The following is an 18,806-nucleotide window of genomic DNA, read 5'->3' as shown; positions in this document are numbered from 1 at the left end:
TGTCTGTGCCCATTGGGGGTCACACTGACTTAAGTCACAGTTGACAGGTGCTGAAAAGGCACCCATTTGAGCTATTTCAGATCCATGATAGCAAACATTTCTCTTTTCATCTGGGGAGGATACTCAAATAAGCTATTTTAGTTGTGGCGTCATTGGTAGAGGTAAAAGTGGTTTGTGTGTCCTGTATGGAGGATGGAACATTTCCAAACCTTTAAGTATTATTCTATTCAGTCAGTCTGATCTGTGTATTATTATTATTTTTTTGTCATTTTAGCAGACGCTATTATCCAATGCATACATTTTTCAAACTGTACTGTACTGATAATGATGTAATTACAACATTATACTCAAGTTTTATGAGTTTGTTCTATTTAGCTTGGCACACATTCTGTATTTTTGAATATTATGTACCACAATAGCTACTGTATGTCTAGGGTAGCCTAGAAACACGATTGTGCAATGCTCAGGATGATTGTTTGTTCAGTGTGTCAATTTGTACTTGTTCTTATCAAAATAAACTTTAAATAAATACAAAATAATCTTACAAAACACTCATACCTATATGGAGTGAATTTTGTTTAATCTTCATAGATAACATAAGATATTGCATTGTAATTGTTTTTAGTCATTCCAATGATCTCTTTAGAGAATTAGCGTGTTTCTGCCTGTTGTGCGTGTGTCACAAATCGTGTCACCCATTTTCCATGATGGAACCAGTTTGGCCAGTGTTGAAGAGAAAAGGTAGAGGGAGGGACAGAGGATTGGATACCAGTGCCTGTAGTGTGAATGGAGTTCAGATTCAGGCGGAGCCACTGAAGCACAAGGAACGGACAGAGACTTACAAAGTTATAGAATCTCTCCTGTAGAAGTGACCCAGACCCCAGTGAGGCCACCTCAGACCCCCAGAGGGCCACAGTGACTGTAAGCCTCCAAACACACAGATGGAACAAGACCAGGTAGGTGGATTTACTCCATTCTATAACTCATCAGACATGTCCATTTGGTAACATTTACCTATTTACTTGGTAGGAAAAACTCTTAGGTTTGAAACAAAACATTGTCAGGTTTAGTTTTTACCTGATGTCCCTGCATGTTTGATATACACTACATCGCCTTCAAATTAGTGGATTCGGCTATTTCAGCCACACCCGTTGCTGACAGGTGTATAAAATCAAGCACACAGCCATGCAATCTCCATAGCCAAACATTGGCAGTAGAATGGCCTGTACTAAAGAGCTCAGTTACTTTTAACGTGGCACTGTCACATGATGCCACCTTTCCAACAGGTCAGCTCGTCAAATGTCTGCCCTGCTAGAGCTGCCCCAGTCAACTGTAAGCGCTGTTATTGTGAAGTGGAAACATCTAGGAGCAACAACAGCCACACATGCTCACAGAACGGGACCTCCGAGTGCTGAAGCACGTAGCGTGTAAAAATCGTCTGTCCTCGGTTGCAACACTCACTACCGAGTTCCAAACTGCCTCTGGAAGCAACATCATCACAATAACTGCTTGTCAGGAGCTTAATGAAATGGGTTTCCATGGCCGAGCAGCCACACACAATCCTAAGATCTACATGCGCAATGCCAAGCGTCGGCTGGTGTGGTGTAAAGCTCGCCGCCATTGGACTCTGGAGCAGTGGAAACGCGTTCTCTGGAGTGATGAATCAAGGTTCAACATCTGGCAGTCCGATAGGCGAATCTGGGTTTGGTGTATAACAGGAGAACACTACCTGCCCCAATACATAGTGCCAACTGTAAAGTTTGGTGGAGAAGGAATAATGGTCTGGGGCTGTTTTTCATGGTTCGGGCTAGGCCCCTTAGTTCAAGTGAAGGGAAATCTTAACGCTACAGCATACAGTGACATTCTAGACGGTTCTGTGCTTCCAACTTTGTGGCAACAGTTTGAGGAAGGCCCTTTCCTGTTTCAGCATGACAATGCCCCCGTGCACAAGGCGAGGTCCATACAGAAATTTTGTTTGTCGAGATCAGTGCGGAAGAACTTGACTGGCCTGCACAGAGCCCTGATGTCAACTCCATCAAACACCGTTGGGATGAATAGGAACGCCGACTGTGAGTCAGGCCTAATCGCCCAACATCAGTGCCCGACCTCACTAATGCTCTTGTGGCTTAATGGAAGCAAGTCCCCGCAGCAATGTTCCAACATCTAGTGGAAAGCCTTCCCAGAAGAGTGGAGACTGTTATAGCAGCAAAGAGGGGACCAACTCCATATCAATGGCCATGATTTTGGAATTAGATGTTCGACGAGCAGGTGTCCACATTCTTGTGGTCATGTAGTGGACATTTCTTATTTAAATGTGTGGTTAGTGGACAATTGAGGCATTTCCATTTGTATTTTATGGAATTGGATCCTGTCTTTCAATTGTTGCTAGCAAATTCAATTGTGTTTCACTGATCAGTAATTTGCCATTCTGGATTGGGTCCACTGAGTAGATTTTCTCTCACTAGGGTCAATGTATTGGTGCAATCACTTCTCAGCGTTGCCCACATTACTCATAGCAACACGTGACACTGATGGGTGTGTGTGTTAGAATATTTAGAAAAACATGTCATTCACTTATAAACACACCTCCCATATCAATGTTTGTCATATACCACACCTGTAGCCTACAGTTTTTGTTAATCAGTTGTGTTGTTTGAACTTGAGGAACTTTATCAGCAACATCAGATAAACATTTTATCAAAAGAGTAGGTTTCTTCCTCATCAAGAAGAGGAAACGATTTTAGGTAAACATTTCTGGTAACTGGCTTCAGACAATTGCTCATGAGAACTGAAACAATAAAATGACAATATTTCTATTAATAGCAGATAGATTTATAAGACATCAAATCAGTTGAGAAATAGGAACTATTAGTGATACAATGAAACTGGTGTCATAATAACAATTCTAAGAAACATTCAGCTATTTTTAGAGATAAGAACAAGTACATCCTTGGGGAACTTGTTTTCCTTCCTGGTGTTTAGCTGTTGACGTATCCAGACCTATAATCACATGTTGGGTCATGGGGCATACCTGTCTGTTTGTGATTGCCTAAGTGTCCATCAGGCATGTGAATAGCAAAAAAAACAAAGGAACCTCACTGAGGAGACACTGGAGGTCCACAGGACCATCCAGTCTAGTATGGTTTGGTAATGGATGCTCCTTTTTTTGTCCACTGTACAATATGTCCTGTTTTTATAGGTTTGATCAGTTGTGTCTGTATGTGTTAGGCTGGTGTAGGATTCAGACTAGAGCTAAGCTTCAGATATACATATTATATGCCTGCCTGTGTTTAGAAGTTGATCAGGTACATAGCCTACTAATGCCAATGAGAACCCACCTGACTCTCCTCGTCCTTCTCCCTTCAGAACAGTGACTGCCCACCCCCATACTACTCAGTAGTAGTGCCCACCCAGCCCCCTCCTCAATATGGAGATGTGGTGGGGGCCAGAGGGATGTCTGATCCCCCCTCCGAACATTACTACATCCCCCAGCCTATGGCACATGTCGTCCATGTTTCCCAGGACGCCCGTAAGTTCCTAGTGTTCCCTTCTACTTCCTCAATCCTTGATAAACAGTACATTCCTTCCCCTATTTATTTCTATGAGAGGGCACCATCTCTCTCTCTCTCTCTCTCTCTCTCTCTCTCACTCTCTCTCTATCTATCTCTATCTATCTCTGTAATGCAAATCTCTCTTTCTATAACCCAAACATTTCTCTTTCTTAAGCCTTTTTGCCTCCCAACTTTAACAAACTCTAAACTGAAACATTTTCCTGGTCTCCCCTTGCAGCCCCTCGTCGTAAAAAGGGCCTATCATGTGGGAACAGATCCCGCTGTTACGGAGGATCAGGAGGAACCACCCTACTGCTGGCTCTCCTCGCTATCGCTATCTGGCTGGGAGGTAACCCAACCAATTACTTATAGAGAACCCATACAGTACAACATTAAACTATATGGACATAATGTAATACAATATAACATAATGTAACATGGACATAATGTAACAATAAAATATATGCGAATTTATGACAATCATAAATTCCATATTTAGGGTATCATGTGAATGTAATATACAGGATATGATATTGCATTGTGTTGGTATGTATTAAGTATCACCATGGGGGCTTCCATGGCTCTGGATATCCTTTTACCAGTTCTCTTTGACCTATGACCTCTGTCTAGTGCGTTATGGCCCATCCCTGGTGTCTGGCTCCCTGAGCAGCAGTGAAGCCTATCGGCCCAGCGAGATGGAGAAAGACAGTTGCCCCTCCAACACCGTGGAGTGTGACGGCCGACAGGACTGCAAACTGGGAAGTGATGAGACCAATTGTGGTCAGTACCCCTGTCGCTACACCAATTTTTTTGGTCACAAACAAAAAGAGAAGCAACACACTGGGCACACCACGTCATTTCAACGTGGAAATGTGGGTAATATTTGGTTGAGACGTTGATCGATGAGATTTCAACCTTTATTCACCCACTCAGGCAGAAGTTTGTTGAATTCCCAATGTTATATCACTATGCTTTCAACCATCTAAAAGCACAACCAAATTCCAATGGAAATGTTTGGTTTAGTCAGATTTTAGGTTAAGTTGTCATCTAAATGTTTTATCACTGCGCTTTCAACAATTTAAAAGCACAGCAAAGTTCAAATGGGAATACCATGTCAGATATTTTGCATTTAAACAACAGACTAATGTGTTATCACTGTGCTTCATCAAATAGCACAACCAAATTACCTGGGTTGTAGTTGATCAATGCTGTTCAAGAATCTGCATAGATTATTACAGCAATTGTGAAGATCTCCACAGAGCTGCAACCTTTGCATGTTAGCGTGAACATGTACACTTTCTATGATCACATAAAAATACATTTATAGTTACAGTAGGCTAACCTCAAAATGTGGCCATGGATGTGTTACTCATTTTAAGGTTGAATAAATACTGTTACATTGATTTGTAAGATATTCTTAACTTTAGACCATTGAAAAAAAATATTATTCAATCGTGTTTGGTTGACAACGTGACCAAATATTAACATTTAAGGGATATCTAATGCTTGGATAGTTTCATCTGAGCCACTGGCTTAATCCTATTCTTTAACTTTTATTTTTGGTTTAGTTGGAGACGTGAATCCAACATATATTTGTTAACTTGTCGGCTATTTACTGTATTGCAAAAATGATATTGAATTGTGTTTGGTTGTCAACAAATTCCAGTTTGTACAAATTAATAATTTATATGTTCGATTTATGTCTCCATCTCAACCAAGAATCAAAGTTAAAGAATAGGACTAAATCAAATCAAACTTTATTTAAAGTGCATTTCAAGTTTGATTTGATTTAGTACTATTCTTTAACTTAGATTTTTGGTTCAGATGGAGATGTGAATCCAACATATAAATTATTAATATGTAGACAAACTATAATTAAAGCCAGACTAAGTCAGTGGCACAGATGGAACTATCCAAATGTCGATATTTGGTTGCGTTGACAACTAAACACAATTCAATATCCAGTGTGTCTACAAATTACTAATTGATATGTTGGATTCACGTCGCTATTTCAAACAAAAATCAAAGTTAAAGAATAGGACTAAATCTAATCTAATCAAACTTTAAATGCACTTTGAATATTTTTTATTTTATTTAGACCTATTCTTTAACTTTGATTTTTGGTTGAGCTGGAGAAGTGAATCCAACATATTAATGATTAACTTGGAGATTACATTTGAAATCAACCAAAGCTTGAAACCCTAGGCCTATATGTATTGTCTATTTTTAGTTGAACCCTGGGTTGAATTGAAACAATAGCTGATGATGACTTTGCAAATACTACTAAGGCCTACATAGTATCATTGATGATATTTGACTTATAAAGTATGGTTACATTTAATTTGTACTGTTAAATCTACTCTCTGGAATGACTTCGATAGCAACAGTGAATATAATCATTCTCAGGATAGCACATTGGTAGTAGTCAGTGATATACAAGCTAAGCTGGGCTTGGTTAAAACCCTGGATGGGAGACCAACTGAATAGCTGTATATGAACTCTCCAGTAGAAGGTGCTGCCCAGCCTCTGAAGGCACTGATATACAGTATATCAGTGCCTTCAGAAAGTATTCATACCCCTTGACTTATAAATTTTTTTGTTGTTTTACAGGCTGAATTGAAAGTGGATTAAATCTATTTTCTCTCACCCATCTACACACAATACCCCATAATGACAAAGTGAAAACATATTTTTAGTAATTTTTGCAACTTTTTTGAAAATGAAATACAGAAATATCTAATTAATATAAGTATTCACACCCCTCACTCAATATATGTTAGAAGGTGAATTTGTCTCCCAGTGTCTGTTGGAAAGCAGACTGAAACAGGTTTTCCTTTAGGATTTTGCCTGTGCTTAGCTCCATTCCATTTATTTTTATCCTAAAAAACGTCCTAGTCCTTGCCGATGACAAGCATAACCATAACATGATGCAGCCACCACATTGCTTGAAAATATGAAGAGTGGTACTCAGTGATGTGTTGGGTTGGATTTGCCCCAAACATAACATATATTCAGGACATAATGTTAATTTCTTTGCCACATTTTGCAGTTTTACTTTAGTGCCTTATTGCAAACAGGATGCATGTTTTGGAATATTTGTATTCTGTACAGGCTTCCTTCTTATCACTCTGTCATTTAGGTTAGTATTGTGGAGTAACACCAATGTTGTTTATCCATCCTCAGTTTTCGCCTATCACAGCCATTAAACTCTGTAACTGTTTTAAGGTCACCATTGACCTCATGGTAAAATCCCTGAGCGGTTTTCTTCCCCTCCGGCAACTGAATTAGGAAGGACATCTGTATCTTTATAGTGACTCTGTGTATTGATACACCACCCAAAGTGTAATTAATATCTTCACCATGCTCAAAGGGATATTTCATATATTTTTGTTTTACCCATCTACTAATAGGAGCCCTTCTTTGCGAGGCATTGGAAAACCCCCTGGCCCTTGTGGTTGAATCTGTGTTTGGAATTCACTGCTCGACTGAGGGGTCTTACAGATAATTGTGTGTGTGGGGTACAGAGATGAGGTAGTCATTCAAAAATCATGTTAAAACACTATTATTGCCCACAGAGTGAGTCCACTTGTTAAGCACATTTTTAGTCCTAAACTTATTTAGGCTTGCTATAACAAAGGGGTTGAATAGTTCTTTTTCATTTAAAAAAAATATTACAAATAGAAATCTACTTCGACATTATGGGGTATTGTGTCTAGGCCAGTGACACATCTCAATTTAATCTATTTTAAATTCAGGCTGTAACACAACAAAATGTGGAAAAAGTCAAGGAGTGTGAATACTTTCTGAAGGTAAAGTATATTGAAGACCTGATGTTGTTTCAAAGGTACAAATTCTACATATTTTATACAAGGTTTGTCTATGTTGAAAAATGGTTACAATGATGATATAATCCTGTGGTTGAAATTTCCCCCTTAAAACAACAGTTTACATTGATGATTTCTTTTAAACCCTATGTATTTTCCACGTAGATTCCATTATGTTAAAACAACGTTGATTCAATCAGTTTGTGCCCAGCGGGAACCTTTCTAGATGTGTAATGGATTTGTAATGTTCTAACTGAGTGATGTATCTGTGTGATCCTGTGAGGTTCTAACTGCTAAGTGATTTATTTGTGTGGTTCAGTGATGTTCTAATTGAGTGATATATCTGTGTATCATCCAGTAAGGTTCAGGTCGAATGGGGCTCTCCAGGTGAAGACGAACGGCACTGGTAATTTCCTCCCTGTGTGTTACAGTGGATGGAACAAGGGCCTGGCTGACCAGACCTGTGCTCAACTAGGCTTCAGAGTGTAAGATCTTCCCCTCTTTTGCTGCCCTCTTGTGGTCGAAAGGCTGAACTGTGCAAACCTGTGCAACCATACAGTGAGGGGAAAAAAGTATTTGATCCCCTGCTAATTTTCTACGTTTGCCCACTGACAAAGACATGATCAGTCTATAATTTTAATGGTAGGTTTATTTGAACAGTGAGAGACAGAATAACAACAACAAATTCCAGAAAAACGCATGTAAAAAATGTTATGAGGGAAATAAGTATTTGACCCCTCTGCAAAACATGACTTAGTACTTGGTGGCAAAACCCTTGTTGGCAATCACAGAGGTCAGACGTTTCTTGTAGTTGGCCACCAGGTTTGCACACATCTCAGGAGGGATATTGTCCCACTCCTCTTTGCAGATCTTCTCCAAGTCATTAAGGTTTCGAGGCTGACGTTTGGCAACTCAAACCTTCAGCTCCCTCCACAGATTTTCTATGGGATTAAGGTCTGGAGACTGGCTAGGCCACTCCAGGACCTTATGTGCTTCTTCTTGAGCCACTCCTTTGTTGCCTTGGCCGTGTGTTTTGGGTCATCGTCATGCTGGAATACCCATCCACGACCCATTTTCAATGCCCTGGCTGATGGAAGGAGGTTCTCACCCAAGATTTGACGGTACATGGCACCGTCCATCGTCCCTTTGATGCGGTGAAGTTGTCCTGTCCCCTTAGCAGAAAAACACCCCCAAAGCATAATGTTTCCACCTCCATGTTTGACTGTGGGGATGGTGTTCTTGGGGTCATAGGCAGCATTCCTCCTCCTCCAAACACGGCGAGTTGATTTGATGCCAAAGAGCTCCATTTTGGTCTCATCTGATCACAACACTTTCACCCAGTTCTCCTCTGAATCATTCAGATGTTCATTGGCAAACTTCAGACGGGCCTGTATATGTGCTTTCTTGAGCAGGGGGACCTTGCGGGCGCTGCAGGATTTCAGTCCTTCACGGCGTAGTGTGTTACCAATTCTTTTCTTGACTATGGTCCCAGCTGCCTTGAGATAATTGACAAGATCCTCCCGTGTTGTTCTGGGCTGATTCCTCACCGTTCTCATGATCATTGCAACTCCACGAGGTGAGATCTTGCATGGAGCCCCAGGCCGAGGGAGATTGACAGTTATTTTGTGTTTCTTCCATTTGCGAATAATCACACCAACTGTTGTCACCTTCTCAGCAAGCTGCTTGGCGATGGTCTTGTAGCCCATTCCAGCCTTGTGTAGGTCTACGATCTTGTCCTTGACATCCTTGGAGAGCTCTTTGGTCTTGGCCATGGTGGAGAGTTTGGAATCTGATTGATTGATTGCTTCTGTGGACAGGTGTCTTTTATACAGGTAACAAGCTGAGATTAGGAGCACTCCCTTTAAGAGTGTGTTCCTAATCTCAGCTCGTTACCTGTATAAAAGACACCTGGGAGCCAGAAATCTTTCTGATTGAGAGGGGGTCAAATACTTATTTCCCTCATTAAAATGCAAATCAATTTATAAAATTTTGACATACGTTTTTCTGGATATTTTTGTTGTTATTCTGTCTCTCACTGTTCAAATAAACCTACCATTAAAATGATAGACTGATCATTTCTTTGTCAGTGGGCAAACGTACAAAATCAGCAGGGGATCAAATACTTTTTTCCCTCACTGTACCTATCATTGGGTTTAGTGGTGTTAGCTTGTGATGTCGGGACGTGTATATAAACTTCTCTCTGCATCTATTTATTTAGGAGTTATAGCACTACCAGTGTGAAAGATGAGTCCTCTACCACTCTCACTGTGGAAGTGAAGACCTCCAACACCATCCAGGGTAAGGTGTCAGTAAAGTAAGTACTTCTGGACATGCTCGTCAACAGCTCTTTGCATATTATGCAAAGTGCCATTTAAATGATTGCCCAAGAACAGGCTTAAACATTAAGAACACCTGCTCTTTCCATGATATAGACTGACCAGGTAAATCCAGGTGAAAGCTTATTGATGTCACCTGTTAAATCCATTTCAATCAGTGTAGATGAAGGGGAGGAGAAGTTAAAGAAGGATTTTTAAGCCTTAATACAATTGAGACATGGATTGTGTATGTGTGCAAGACAAAATATTTAAGTGCCTTTGAACGGGGTATGGTATTAGGTGCCAGGCGGAACGGTTTGTGTCAAGAACTGCAACGATCATGGGTTTTTCACGCTCAACAGTTTCCCATGTGTATCAAGAATGGTCCACCACCCAAATGACATCTAGCCAACTTGACACAACTGTGGGAAGCATTTGAGTCAACATGGGCCAGCATCCCTGTGGAACACTTTCGACACCTTGTAGAGTCCATGCCCCGACGAATTGAGGCTGTTCTGAGGGCAAAAGGGATGTGCAACTCAATATTAGGAAGGTGTTCTTAATGTTTGGTATACTCAGTTTTTTTTATATCAGACACTAAGTAAGCCTCTTCTTGGGCCATCAAATCAATGCTTATTGGTCACATACATGGGATACAGAGTGTAAAGGGTACAGTGAAATATTTACTTGCCAGCTCTCCTCAACAGTGCAGTACACAAATATTCACAAATAAGTATTAAAAAAGTAGTTAAGAAATGTGCAAAGTTGTAAATATATACACAATAAAAATAGACAATACAAACTATGAAATGTGTTCAAGTGAATTGTGACATGGTTGAGCATCTTAAAATAAATAGCATTAAATGGTAACAGCAATTATGACTGTGCATGTGTGTGGGTGTAAGAGTGTGTGAGTAGAGACCCCGCTAGCACATAACATTTTGAGAACCATATGTTTCTTAGAGTTTGGTGAGAGCATGGTTGTCCTATGGTTATTTTGCATACAACCTTCTGGGAATGGTGCAGGATACCCAGCTAGCACATAACGTTCTGACAACCATATGTTTCTTAGGTGGGAATTTCAGTACTTCAGCATAACATTTTCTGCAGTTTTCCTCATGGTTCTATTTGAAGTCATGTCTCAGAACATTAAGAAAACGTTCCATAAAAACCACAAGAAAACATCAGTAATGTTCAAAGAACGTTCTAAGAATGCTATTTAAAAACATGCATTCCTTTCTTAATAATAATAATAATAATAATATGCCATTTAGCAGACAATTTTATCCAAAGCAACTTACAGTCATGTGTGCATAAATGTTTACGTATGGGTGGTCCCAGGGATCGAACCCACTACCCTGGCGTTACAAGCGCCATGCTCTACCAATTGAGCTACAGAGGACCACTTTGTTTCTTTGTTTCTTAGCGTCAACAAAACTATTTTTATCATGTATCTTGTTGTGTGTTCAGGTGTGTTGGCCTTGCCCACTAATTGGCCACACCTGATCTTATTGAGCTTGTTTCCTTTAAAATCGGGTCTGTTTGAATAGACGAAAATGAACAGCTTTGTATGTGTTAAAAAAACATGACATGCTAGCTCCATCCTGGTGGCGCTAGTGGACTAATTCCACGGATAGGGAACTGAAGATCATATGTTCGAATCTTAATGACAATGTGGTACAATAAAACGCGAATGTGTTTGCATGATTAATGCCTAAGCAAATGAATTTCCATGTGTCCTATCTGTGCTTGGAGTTCAAAACAGTTAACTTAAGCTAGCAGTGTAATTAACAGTCTTATTGATACATGTTCTCAGAACGTTATTCAATTACCTTCAAATAACCTATAATTTCGGTCAGGGAACCTATGTCTTCATTCCCAGAACCAATAGGAATCCAAAAACGTATGTTCCTACAACTTCCAAGTAACCAAATGTGCTAGCTGGGGAGTCTGTGTAAATAGTATCTTGAGGTGCAGGTGGTAATCCGTGGCTGGGGTCTCTGGAGTCCTTGGCAATCTTCCGGGACTTTCTCATCATTCACCATGCCACTTTGCATATACTGTATGTTATGATAAGATACCAAATGTATCAAACAGAGCCAAGTATTTCACCATTAGATGGAGTAAGTGAGGAAGACAAATAAAACATGTGAACTCATTAGTGAACTGATATAAGTGTGAATTTCTTTCTGCGTTTTGTAGCACATCCTGCCCTAACAAGGACACTGTCTCCCTGCAGTGTATCAGTGAGTAACTGTCTTTACATTCTCGCAGTTAATGCACAAAGTCAACCAGTGGTCTTTCAAGGCTGGATAAAGATATTCATATAGCTCTCCTGATGAACAGAGGACCAAATACAAATCCCCATACCGTATTAGCACTATGGATCGACTTACTCCCTCTCTCTGTCCCCATGGTAGACTGTGGCCGGCAGCAGTTGTCCAGAATCATAGGGGGATCTGCAGCGAATCTGGGTGATTGGCCTTGGCAGGTCAGCCTCCACTTTCAGAACTCTCACACCTGCGGGGGCACACTGATCGCTCCTGACTTTGTGGTGACAGCAGCCCACTGCTTCCCCAGGTCAGTACAACAGACAACACCGCAGACAATGGACAAGGAACTGTGCTGAGACAATGTAAAGCAGAACAATAATGACATTATGAAACAGAACCTGAAACCTAACAAAGCTAAGACAAAAAATAATTGGGATATAACAGTGCAGAGACAGAACCAAAGACAGAACAGATTTGGAACTGCCTCCCGAGTGGCGCAGTAGTCTAAGGCACTGCATCGCAGTGCTAGCTGTGCCGCTAGAGCACCTGGTTCGAGTCCAGGCTATGTCGCAGCCGGCCGCGACCGGGAGACCCATGGGGCGGCGCAAAATTGGCCCAGCATCGTCCAGGTTAGGGGAGGGTTTGGCCGGCATGGGTAATCTTGTCCCATTGCGCACTAGCGACTCCTGTGGCGGGCCGGGCGCAGTGCACGCTGCTTTCCTCTGACACATTGGTGCGGCTGGCTTCCGGGTTAAGCAGGCATTGTGTCAAGAAGCAGTGCGGCTCGGCTGGGTTGCGTTTCGGAGAACGCACTGCTCTCGACCTTCGCCTCTCCGGAGTTCGTACTACCAATTGGGGAGGAAAAGGGGTAAAAACAAAGAACTGAAGTGAGCTAGCTAAGACTGAGCAGTGCTTAGGCTGAACAGTGATCAGTGAAGACAGTGACCTAACAACTCTACTCTCTCTAGGAAGGACTCATCGTACCTGGTGCCCAATAACTGGCGTGTGTATATGGGCATGGTTTCTCAGAAGATGCTGCCTCGCCCTAATATGGTGGAGAAGATCATTGTCCATGAGCGCTATGATGACAATACCAACAACTATGACATCACCCTTCTCAAACTCACAAAGAGTGTAGACTACTCCAGTGAGTTCACCTTTAACCTAACAATATATTATATTATTATTTATACCACTATTAGCATCATAACAAACATTTCTATGTTTGTTATTTCAGACAACATCCAGCCTGTGTGTCTGCCTGCCTATGACAAGACCTTTTCTCCTGGAACAAGATGTTGGACCTCTGGATTTGGGACAACAGCAGAGGGGGCAGGTGAGTGACACATGGTATGACAGTTCGGGGGCTGATTGGCATTGGGATGAACAAGCAGGAGGAAATATGATAGAAAACATGATGCAATCTGGTGTGATATTCTATATGGTTATGTGTTGTTTGCTTGCTGTTCAGCTAGTGGCTCCACTAATCTTATGGGGGTGACTGTGGACATCATTGACTCCAGCGTGTGTAACAGTAACACAGCGTACAATGGCCAGGTCTCTCAGAACATGTTCTGTGCTGGAGACATGAAGGGAGGCAAGGACTCCTGCCAGGTGAGTGGGACACTATGACCCATCAGGCAGTAGCTACTTCCACATAGCTTCTTACTTGAAGTCCACAAATCTTAAATGTGTCGCTCTCTTCCTCCTTCCCTTCTCTGTTGTTTCTTCTCTCCCTCTCCCTCTCCCCCTCCCCCTACCACTCCCCCCTCCCCCTACCACTCTCCCTCCCCTAGGGGGACAGTGGTGGTCCTCTGGTGTGTAAAGACTCAGACCAGCTCTGGTACCTGGCAGGGGTGACCAGCTGGGGGGTAGGCTGCGGCAGGAGCAACAGACCGGGGGTCTATAGTAATGTCAGCCGCCTGCTGCCCTGGGTCTACAGTAAGATGCAGGTAAAGAAAGGAGCTCTCAGGACCACTGGGAAGCGACATGCTCAGGCAGAAAACCTCAGCACCGAGGTGGGATTCAATCAATAATTAAGTTCATTTTCATCTGTACTGCTTCAGAGGGCACTCATATCCATTTTCATCTTTTACATACAGAATAATTTAGTCAAACCTTATAACTGGTTGTCAAAATCAAGGTTGAGATAGGATGGTGTTATTAGTATGATGATCCTGAACATGTTCATTCACTCTCCACCTACCAGCAAGCAAGACCGTGATGTGACCACAGCTGCTGTCATCCAAGGACGCTCAGCATGGCTTTTGGACCTGACAATGAGATTGAGACTGGTGTGAAATCTACAACACTGGCAGGGAATGGAAGACTCTTCACTTTACGTGCCTTTAAGCCTGTATATGTTTTGTGTTTTGTATTTATTTATTGTCGTCAGTAGCTTGTAATAAATATTTTTCTATGTGATATCTGCTGTCTTATAATGTTGACCATGTAGACTAGGATCCATTTTTGCATGTGTTTGATCATTGTTTCCCTGAAACAGTGTTGAGCATATATTGTGCAATATTCTATGAGGAATGTATTTTACTCACACTGCAACCTCTTATAAATCTAATAACCTGTCTCTGGTTATACCCCAGGTTCACATAAACCTTACTGATGCGCCTGTTTTGTATTGTTGGGAGGGGGGGTGGGGGGGGATAACAGGATCATCATCCATTTTAAAACCTGTACCCGTAGGCTGGCAGTTTTATGGACTTGTAGTTTCTTCAAAAGAAGAAAAACAACTGTAAGTAATACATACAGATTTTAATAATAAATAAATTCAGCATAAACAGGAAAATAAAACAGAAAAGAAGTGGGCCTCCACCCCCAACCTCCCATCCCATCCCATTCCCCCAACCCCATCAACATGTCTCCATTCAAAAAAGGGTCCGATCCTTAAGAGGTTAACCTGTCTCCTCCCCTTCATCTACACGGATTGATGTGGATTTAACAAGTGACATCAATAAGGGATCATAGCTTTCACCTGGATTCACCTGGCCAGTCTATGTCATGGAAAAAGCATAATGTTTTGTACACTCAGTGTATACATACGTGTGTATATATACAGTGGGGAGAACAAGTATTTGATACACTGCCGATTTAGTAGGTTTTCCTACTTACAAAGCATGTAGAGGTCTGTAATTTTTATCATAGGTACACTTCAACTGTGAGAGACGGAATCTAAAACAAAAATCCATAAAATCACATTGTATGATTTTTAAGTAATTAATTTGCATTTTATTGCATGACATAAGTATTTGATCACCTACCAACCAGTAAGAATTCCGGCTCTCACAGACCTGTTAGTTTTTCTTTAAGAAGCCCTCCTGTTCTCCACTCATTACCTGTATTAACTGCACATGTTTGAACTCGTTACCTGTATAAAAGACACCTGTCCACACACTCAATCAAACAGACTCCAACCTCTCCACAATGGCCAAGACCAGAGAGCTGTGTAAGGACATCAGGGATAAAATTGTAGACCTGCACAAGGCTGGGATGGGCTACAGGACAATAGGCAAGCAGCTTGGTGAGAAGGCAACAACTGTTGGCGCAATTATTAGAAAATGGAAGAAGTTCAAGATGACGGTCAATCACCCTCGGTCTGGGGCTCCATGCAAGATCTCACCTCGTGGGGCATCAATGATCATGAGGAAGGTGAGGGATCAGCCCAGAACTACACAGCAGTACCTGGTCAATGACCTGAAGAGAGCTGGGACCACAGTCTCAAAGAAAACCATTAGTAACACAATACGCCGTCATGGATTGAAATCCTGCAGCGCACGCAAGGTCCCCCTGCTCAAGCCAGCGCATGTCCAGGCCCGTCTGAAGTCTGCCAGTGACCATCTGGATGATCCAGAGGAGGAATGGGAGAAGGTCATTTGGTCTGATGAGACAAAAATAGAGCTTTTTGGTCTAAACTCCACTCACCGTGTTTGGAGGAAGAAGAAGGATGAGTACAACCCCAAGAACACCATCCCAACCGTGAAGCATGGAGGTGGAAACATCATTATTTGGGGATGCTTTTCTGCAAAGGGGACAGGATGACTGCTCCGTATTGAGGTGACGATGGATGGGGCCATGTATCGCGAGATCTTGGCCAACAACCTCCTTCCCTCAGTAAGAGCATTGAAGATGGGTCGTGGCCGGGTCTTCCAGCATGACAACGACCAGAAACACACAGCCAGGGCAACTAAGGAGTGGCTCCATAAGAAGCATCTCAAGGTCCTGGAGTGGCCAAGCCAGTCTCCAGACCTGAACCCAATAGAACATCTTTGGAGGGAGCTGAAAGTCCGTATTGCCCAGCGACAGCCCCGAAACCTGAAGGATCTGGAGAAGGTCTGTATGGAAGAGTGGGCCAAAATCCCTGCCGCAGTGTGTGCAAACCTGGTCAAGACCTACAGGAAACGTATGATCTCTGTAATTGCAAACAAAGGTTTCTGTACCAAATATTAAGTTCTGCTTTTCTGATGTATCAAATACTTATGTCATGCAATAAAATGCAAATTAATTACTTAAAAATCATACAATGTGATTTTCTGGATTTTTGTTTTAGATTCCGTCTCTCACAGTTGAAGTGTACCTATGATAAGAAATTACAGACCTCTACATGCTTTGTAAGTAGGAAAACCTGCAAAATTGGCAGTGTATCAAATACTTGTTCTCCCCACTGTATATACACAATTGAAGTCGGAAGTTTACATACACTTAAGTTGGAGTCATTAAAACTCGTTTTTAAACACTCCACACATTTCTTGTTAACAAACTATAGTTTTGGCAAGTCGGTTAGGACATCTACTTTGTGCATGACACAAGTAATTTTTCCAACAATTGTTTACAGACAGATTATTTCACTTATAATTCACTGTATCACAATTCCAGTGGGTCAGAAGTTTACACACACTAAGTTGACTGTGCCTTTAAACAGCTTGGACAATTCCAGAAAATTATGTCATGGCTTTAGAAGCTTTTGATTGGCTAATTTACATAATTTGAGTCAATTGGATGTATTTTTACCTTTGGATGTATTTCAAGGCCTACCTTCAAACTCAGTGCCTCTTTGCTTGACATCATGGGAAAATCAAAAGAAATCAGCCAAGACCTCAGAAAAAAAATTGTAGACCTCCACAAGTCTAGTTCATCCTTGGGAGCAATTTCCAAACGCCTGAAGGTACCACGTTCATCTGTACAAACAATAGTACACAAGTATAAACACCATGGGACAACGCAGCCGTCATACCACTCAGGAAGGAGACGCGTTCTGTCTCCTAGAGATGAACGTACTTTGGTGCGAAAAGTGCAAATCAATCCCAGAACAACAGCAAAGGACCTTGTGAAGATGCTGGAGGAAACATGTACAAAAGTATCTATATCCACAGTAAAACAAGTCCTATATCGACATAACCTGAAAGGGAGCTCAGCAAGGAAGAAGCCACTGCTCCAAAACCGCCATAAAAAAAGCCAGACTACGGTTTGCAACTGCACATGGGGACAAAGATCGTACTTTTTGGAGAAATGTCCTCTGGTCTGATGAAACAAAAATAGAACTGTTTGGCCATAATGACCATCGTTATGTTTGGTGGAAAAAGGGGGTTGCTTGCAAGCCGAAGAACACCATCCCAACTGTGAAGCACGGGGGTGGCAGCATCATGTTGTGGGGGTGCTTTGCTGCAGGAGGGACTGGTGCACTTCACAAAATAGATGGCATCATGAGGAAGGAAAATTATGTGGATATATTGAAGCAACATCTCAAGACATCAGTCAGTAAGTTAAAGCTTGGTCGCAAATGGACAATGACCCCAAGCATACTTCCAAAGTTGTGGCAAAATGGCTTAAGGACAACAAAGTCAAGGTATTGGAGTGGCCATCACAAAGCCCTGACCTCAATCCTATAGAAAATGTGTGGGCAGAACTGAAAAAGCGTGTGCGAGCAAGGAGGCCTACAAACCTGACTCAGTTACACCAGCTCTGTCAGGAGGAATGGGCCAAAATTCACCCAACTTATTGTGGGAAGCTTGTGGAAGGCTACCCGAAATGTTTGACCCAAGTTAAACAATTTAAAGGCAATGCTACCAAATACTAATTGAGTGTATGTAAACTTCTGACCCACTGGGAATGTGATGAAAGAAATAAAAGCTGAAATAAATCATTCTCTCTACTATTATTCTGACATTTCACTTTCTTAAAATAAAGTGGTGATCCTAACTGACCTAAGACAGGGAATTTGTACTAGGATTAAATGTCAGGAGTTGTGAAAAACTGAGTTTAAATGTATTTGGCTGAGGTGTATGTAAACTTCCGACTTCAACTGTCTGTTGGGCCTTTTTTCCCTCACTGTATATATATATATATATATATATACATATATATATATATATATATATATATATATATATATATATATATATATATGTGTGTGTGTGTGTATATGTTTGTTTGTTTGTCTGTTGTGCCTTATGGATTCTTTATTTGTATTTATTCAACGTGTGGGTCTAATCCTGAATGCTGATTGGTTAAAACTGAATTTCAGCCGGTGTCTATTCCACAATTTACCACCGGCTAAATCTTTGACGTTAAAATGCCAATTTACTCTGTTCCATCTGACTGCGCAATCCATTGCCTCATCAGCCCAGCCAAGCAATTTATAAACTTGATCTCCACTATAAAAAGCATCTAGACATTGTCTCACTTTTCTTTTAGACTAACATTTCGTTTTCAACAGCGGAGATTTGTATAAACCTTGCTGTCTGTCGCTCTGACATTTGCAACATTGTTTCAATATTCAAATTCTATCTCCAGCTGTCCCATAGTAATGAACGTGTCGGGAGTCGAGATGAG

At 41.5% G+C, this 18,806-nt stretch overlaps 1 protein-coding gene across 2 annotated transcripts; it reads left to right on the top strand.

Annotated features, from left to right (window-relative positions):
* The first annotated feature begins 755 nt into the window (after positions 1 to 755).
* tmprss13b (transmembrane serine protease 13b) lies at positions 756 to 14,577 on the top strand. 2 transcript variants are annotated; one of them, XM_084177674.1, is made up of 14 exons: positions 780 to 956; positions 1,287 to 2,744; positions 3,367 to 3,529; positions 3,790 to 3,900; positions 4,182 to 4,331; positions 7,734 to 7,860; positions 9,594 to 9,689; positions 11,893 to 11,936; positions 12,111 to 12,270; positions 12,932 to 13,110; positions 13,201 to 13,299; positions 13,435 to 13,577; positions 13,760 to 13,915; positions 14,173 to 14,577. In XM_084177674.1, the coding sequence occupies exons 3-14, from the start codon at positions 3,454 to 3,456 to the stop codon at positions 14,185 to 14,187; spliced, it is 1,356 nt and encodes a 451-aa protein (XP_084033800.1). In that variant the 5' UTR covers positions 780 to 956; positions 1,287 to 2,744; positions 3,367 to 3,453; the 3' UTR covers positions 14,188 to 14,577. The 2 variants fall into 2 exon arrangements, with proteins under 2 accessions (XP_084033799.1, XP_084033800.1); XM_084177673.1 differs by lacking the exon at positions 1,287 to 2,744 and having other exon boundaries at positions 756 to 956.
* The last annotated feature ends 4,229 nt before the right edge of the window (positions 14,578 to 18,806 follow it).

This window comes from Coregonus lavaretus (genome assembly GCF_964263955.1).
Source record: "Coregonus lavaretus genome assembly, chromosome: 15".
In the NCBI taxonomy this organism is placed as follows: Eukaryota; Metazoa; Chordata; class Actinopteri; order Salmoniformes; family Salmonidae; genus Coregonus; species Coregonus lavaretus.
The sequence above is the reverse complement of the archived record's forward strand: the minus strand, read 5'-3'. Positions and strand labels throughout refer to the sequence as shown.

What these genes read in the sequence shown, in the direction of transcription:
- tmprss13b (XM_084177673.1), top strand. An exon ending in GCAGCCCACTGCTTCCCCAG is followed by an intron (nt 12,271 to 12,931) that starts GTCAGTACAACA and finishes TACTCTCTCTAG; the next exon opens with GAAGGACTCATCGTACCTGG. An exon ending in GACAACAGCAGAGGGGGCAG is followed by an intron (nt 13,300 to 13,434) that starts GTGAGTGACACA and finishes CTTGCTGTTCAG; the next exon opens with CTAGTGGCTCCACTAATCTT.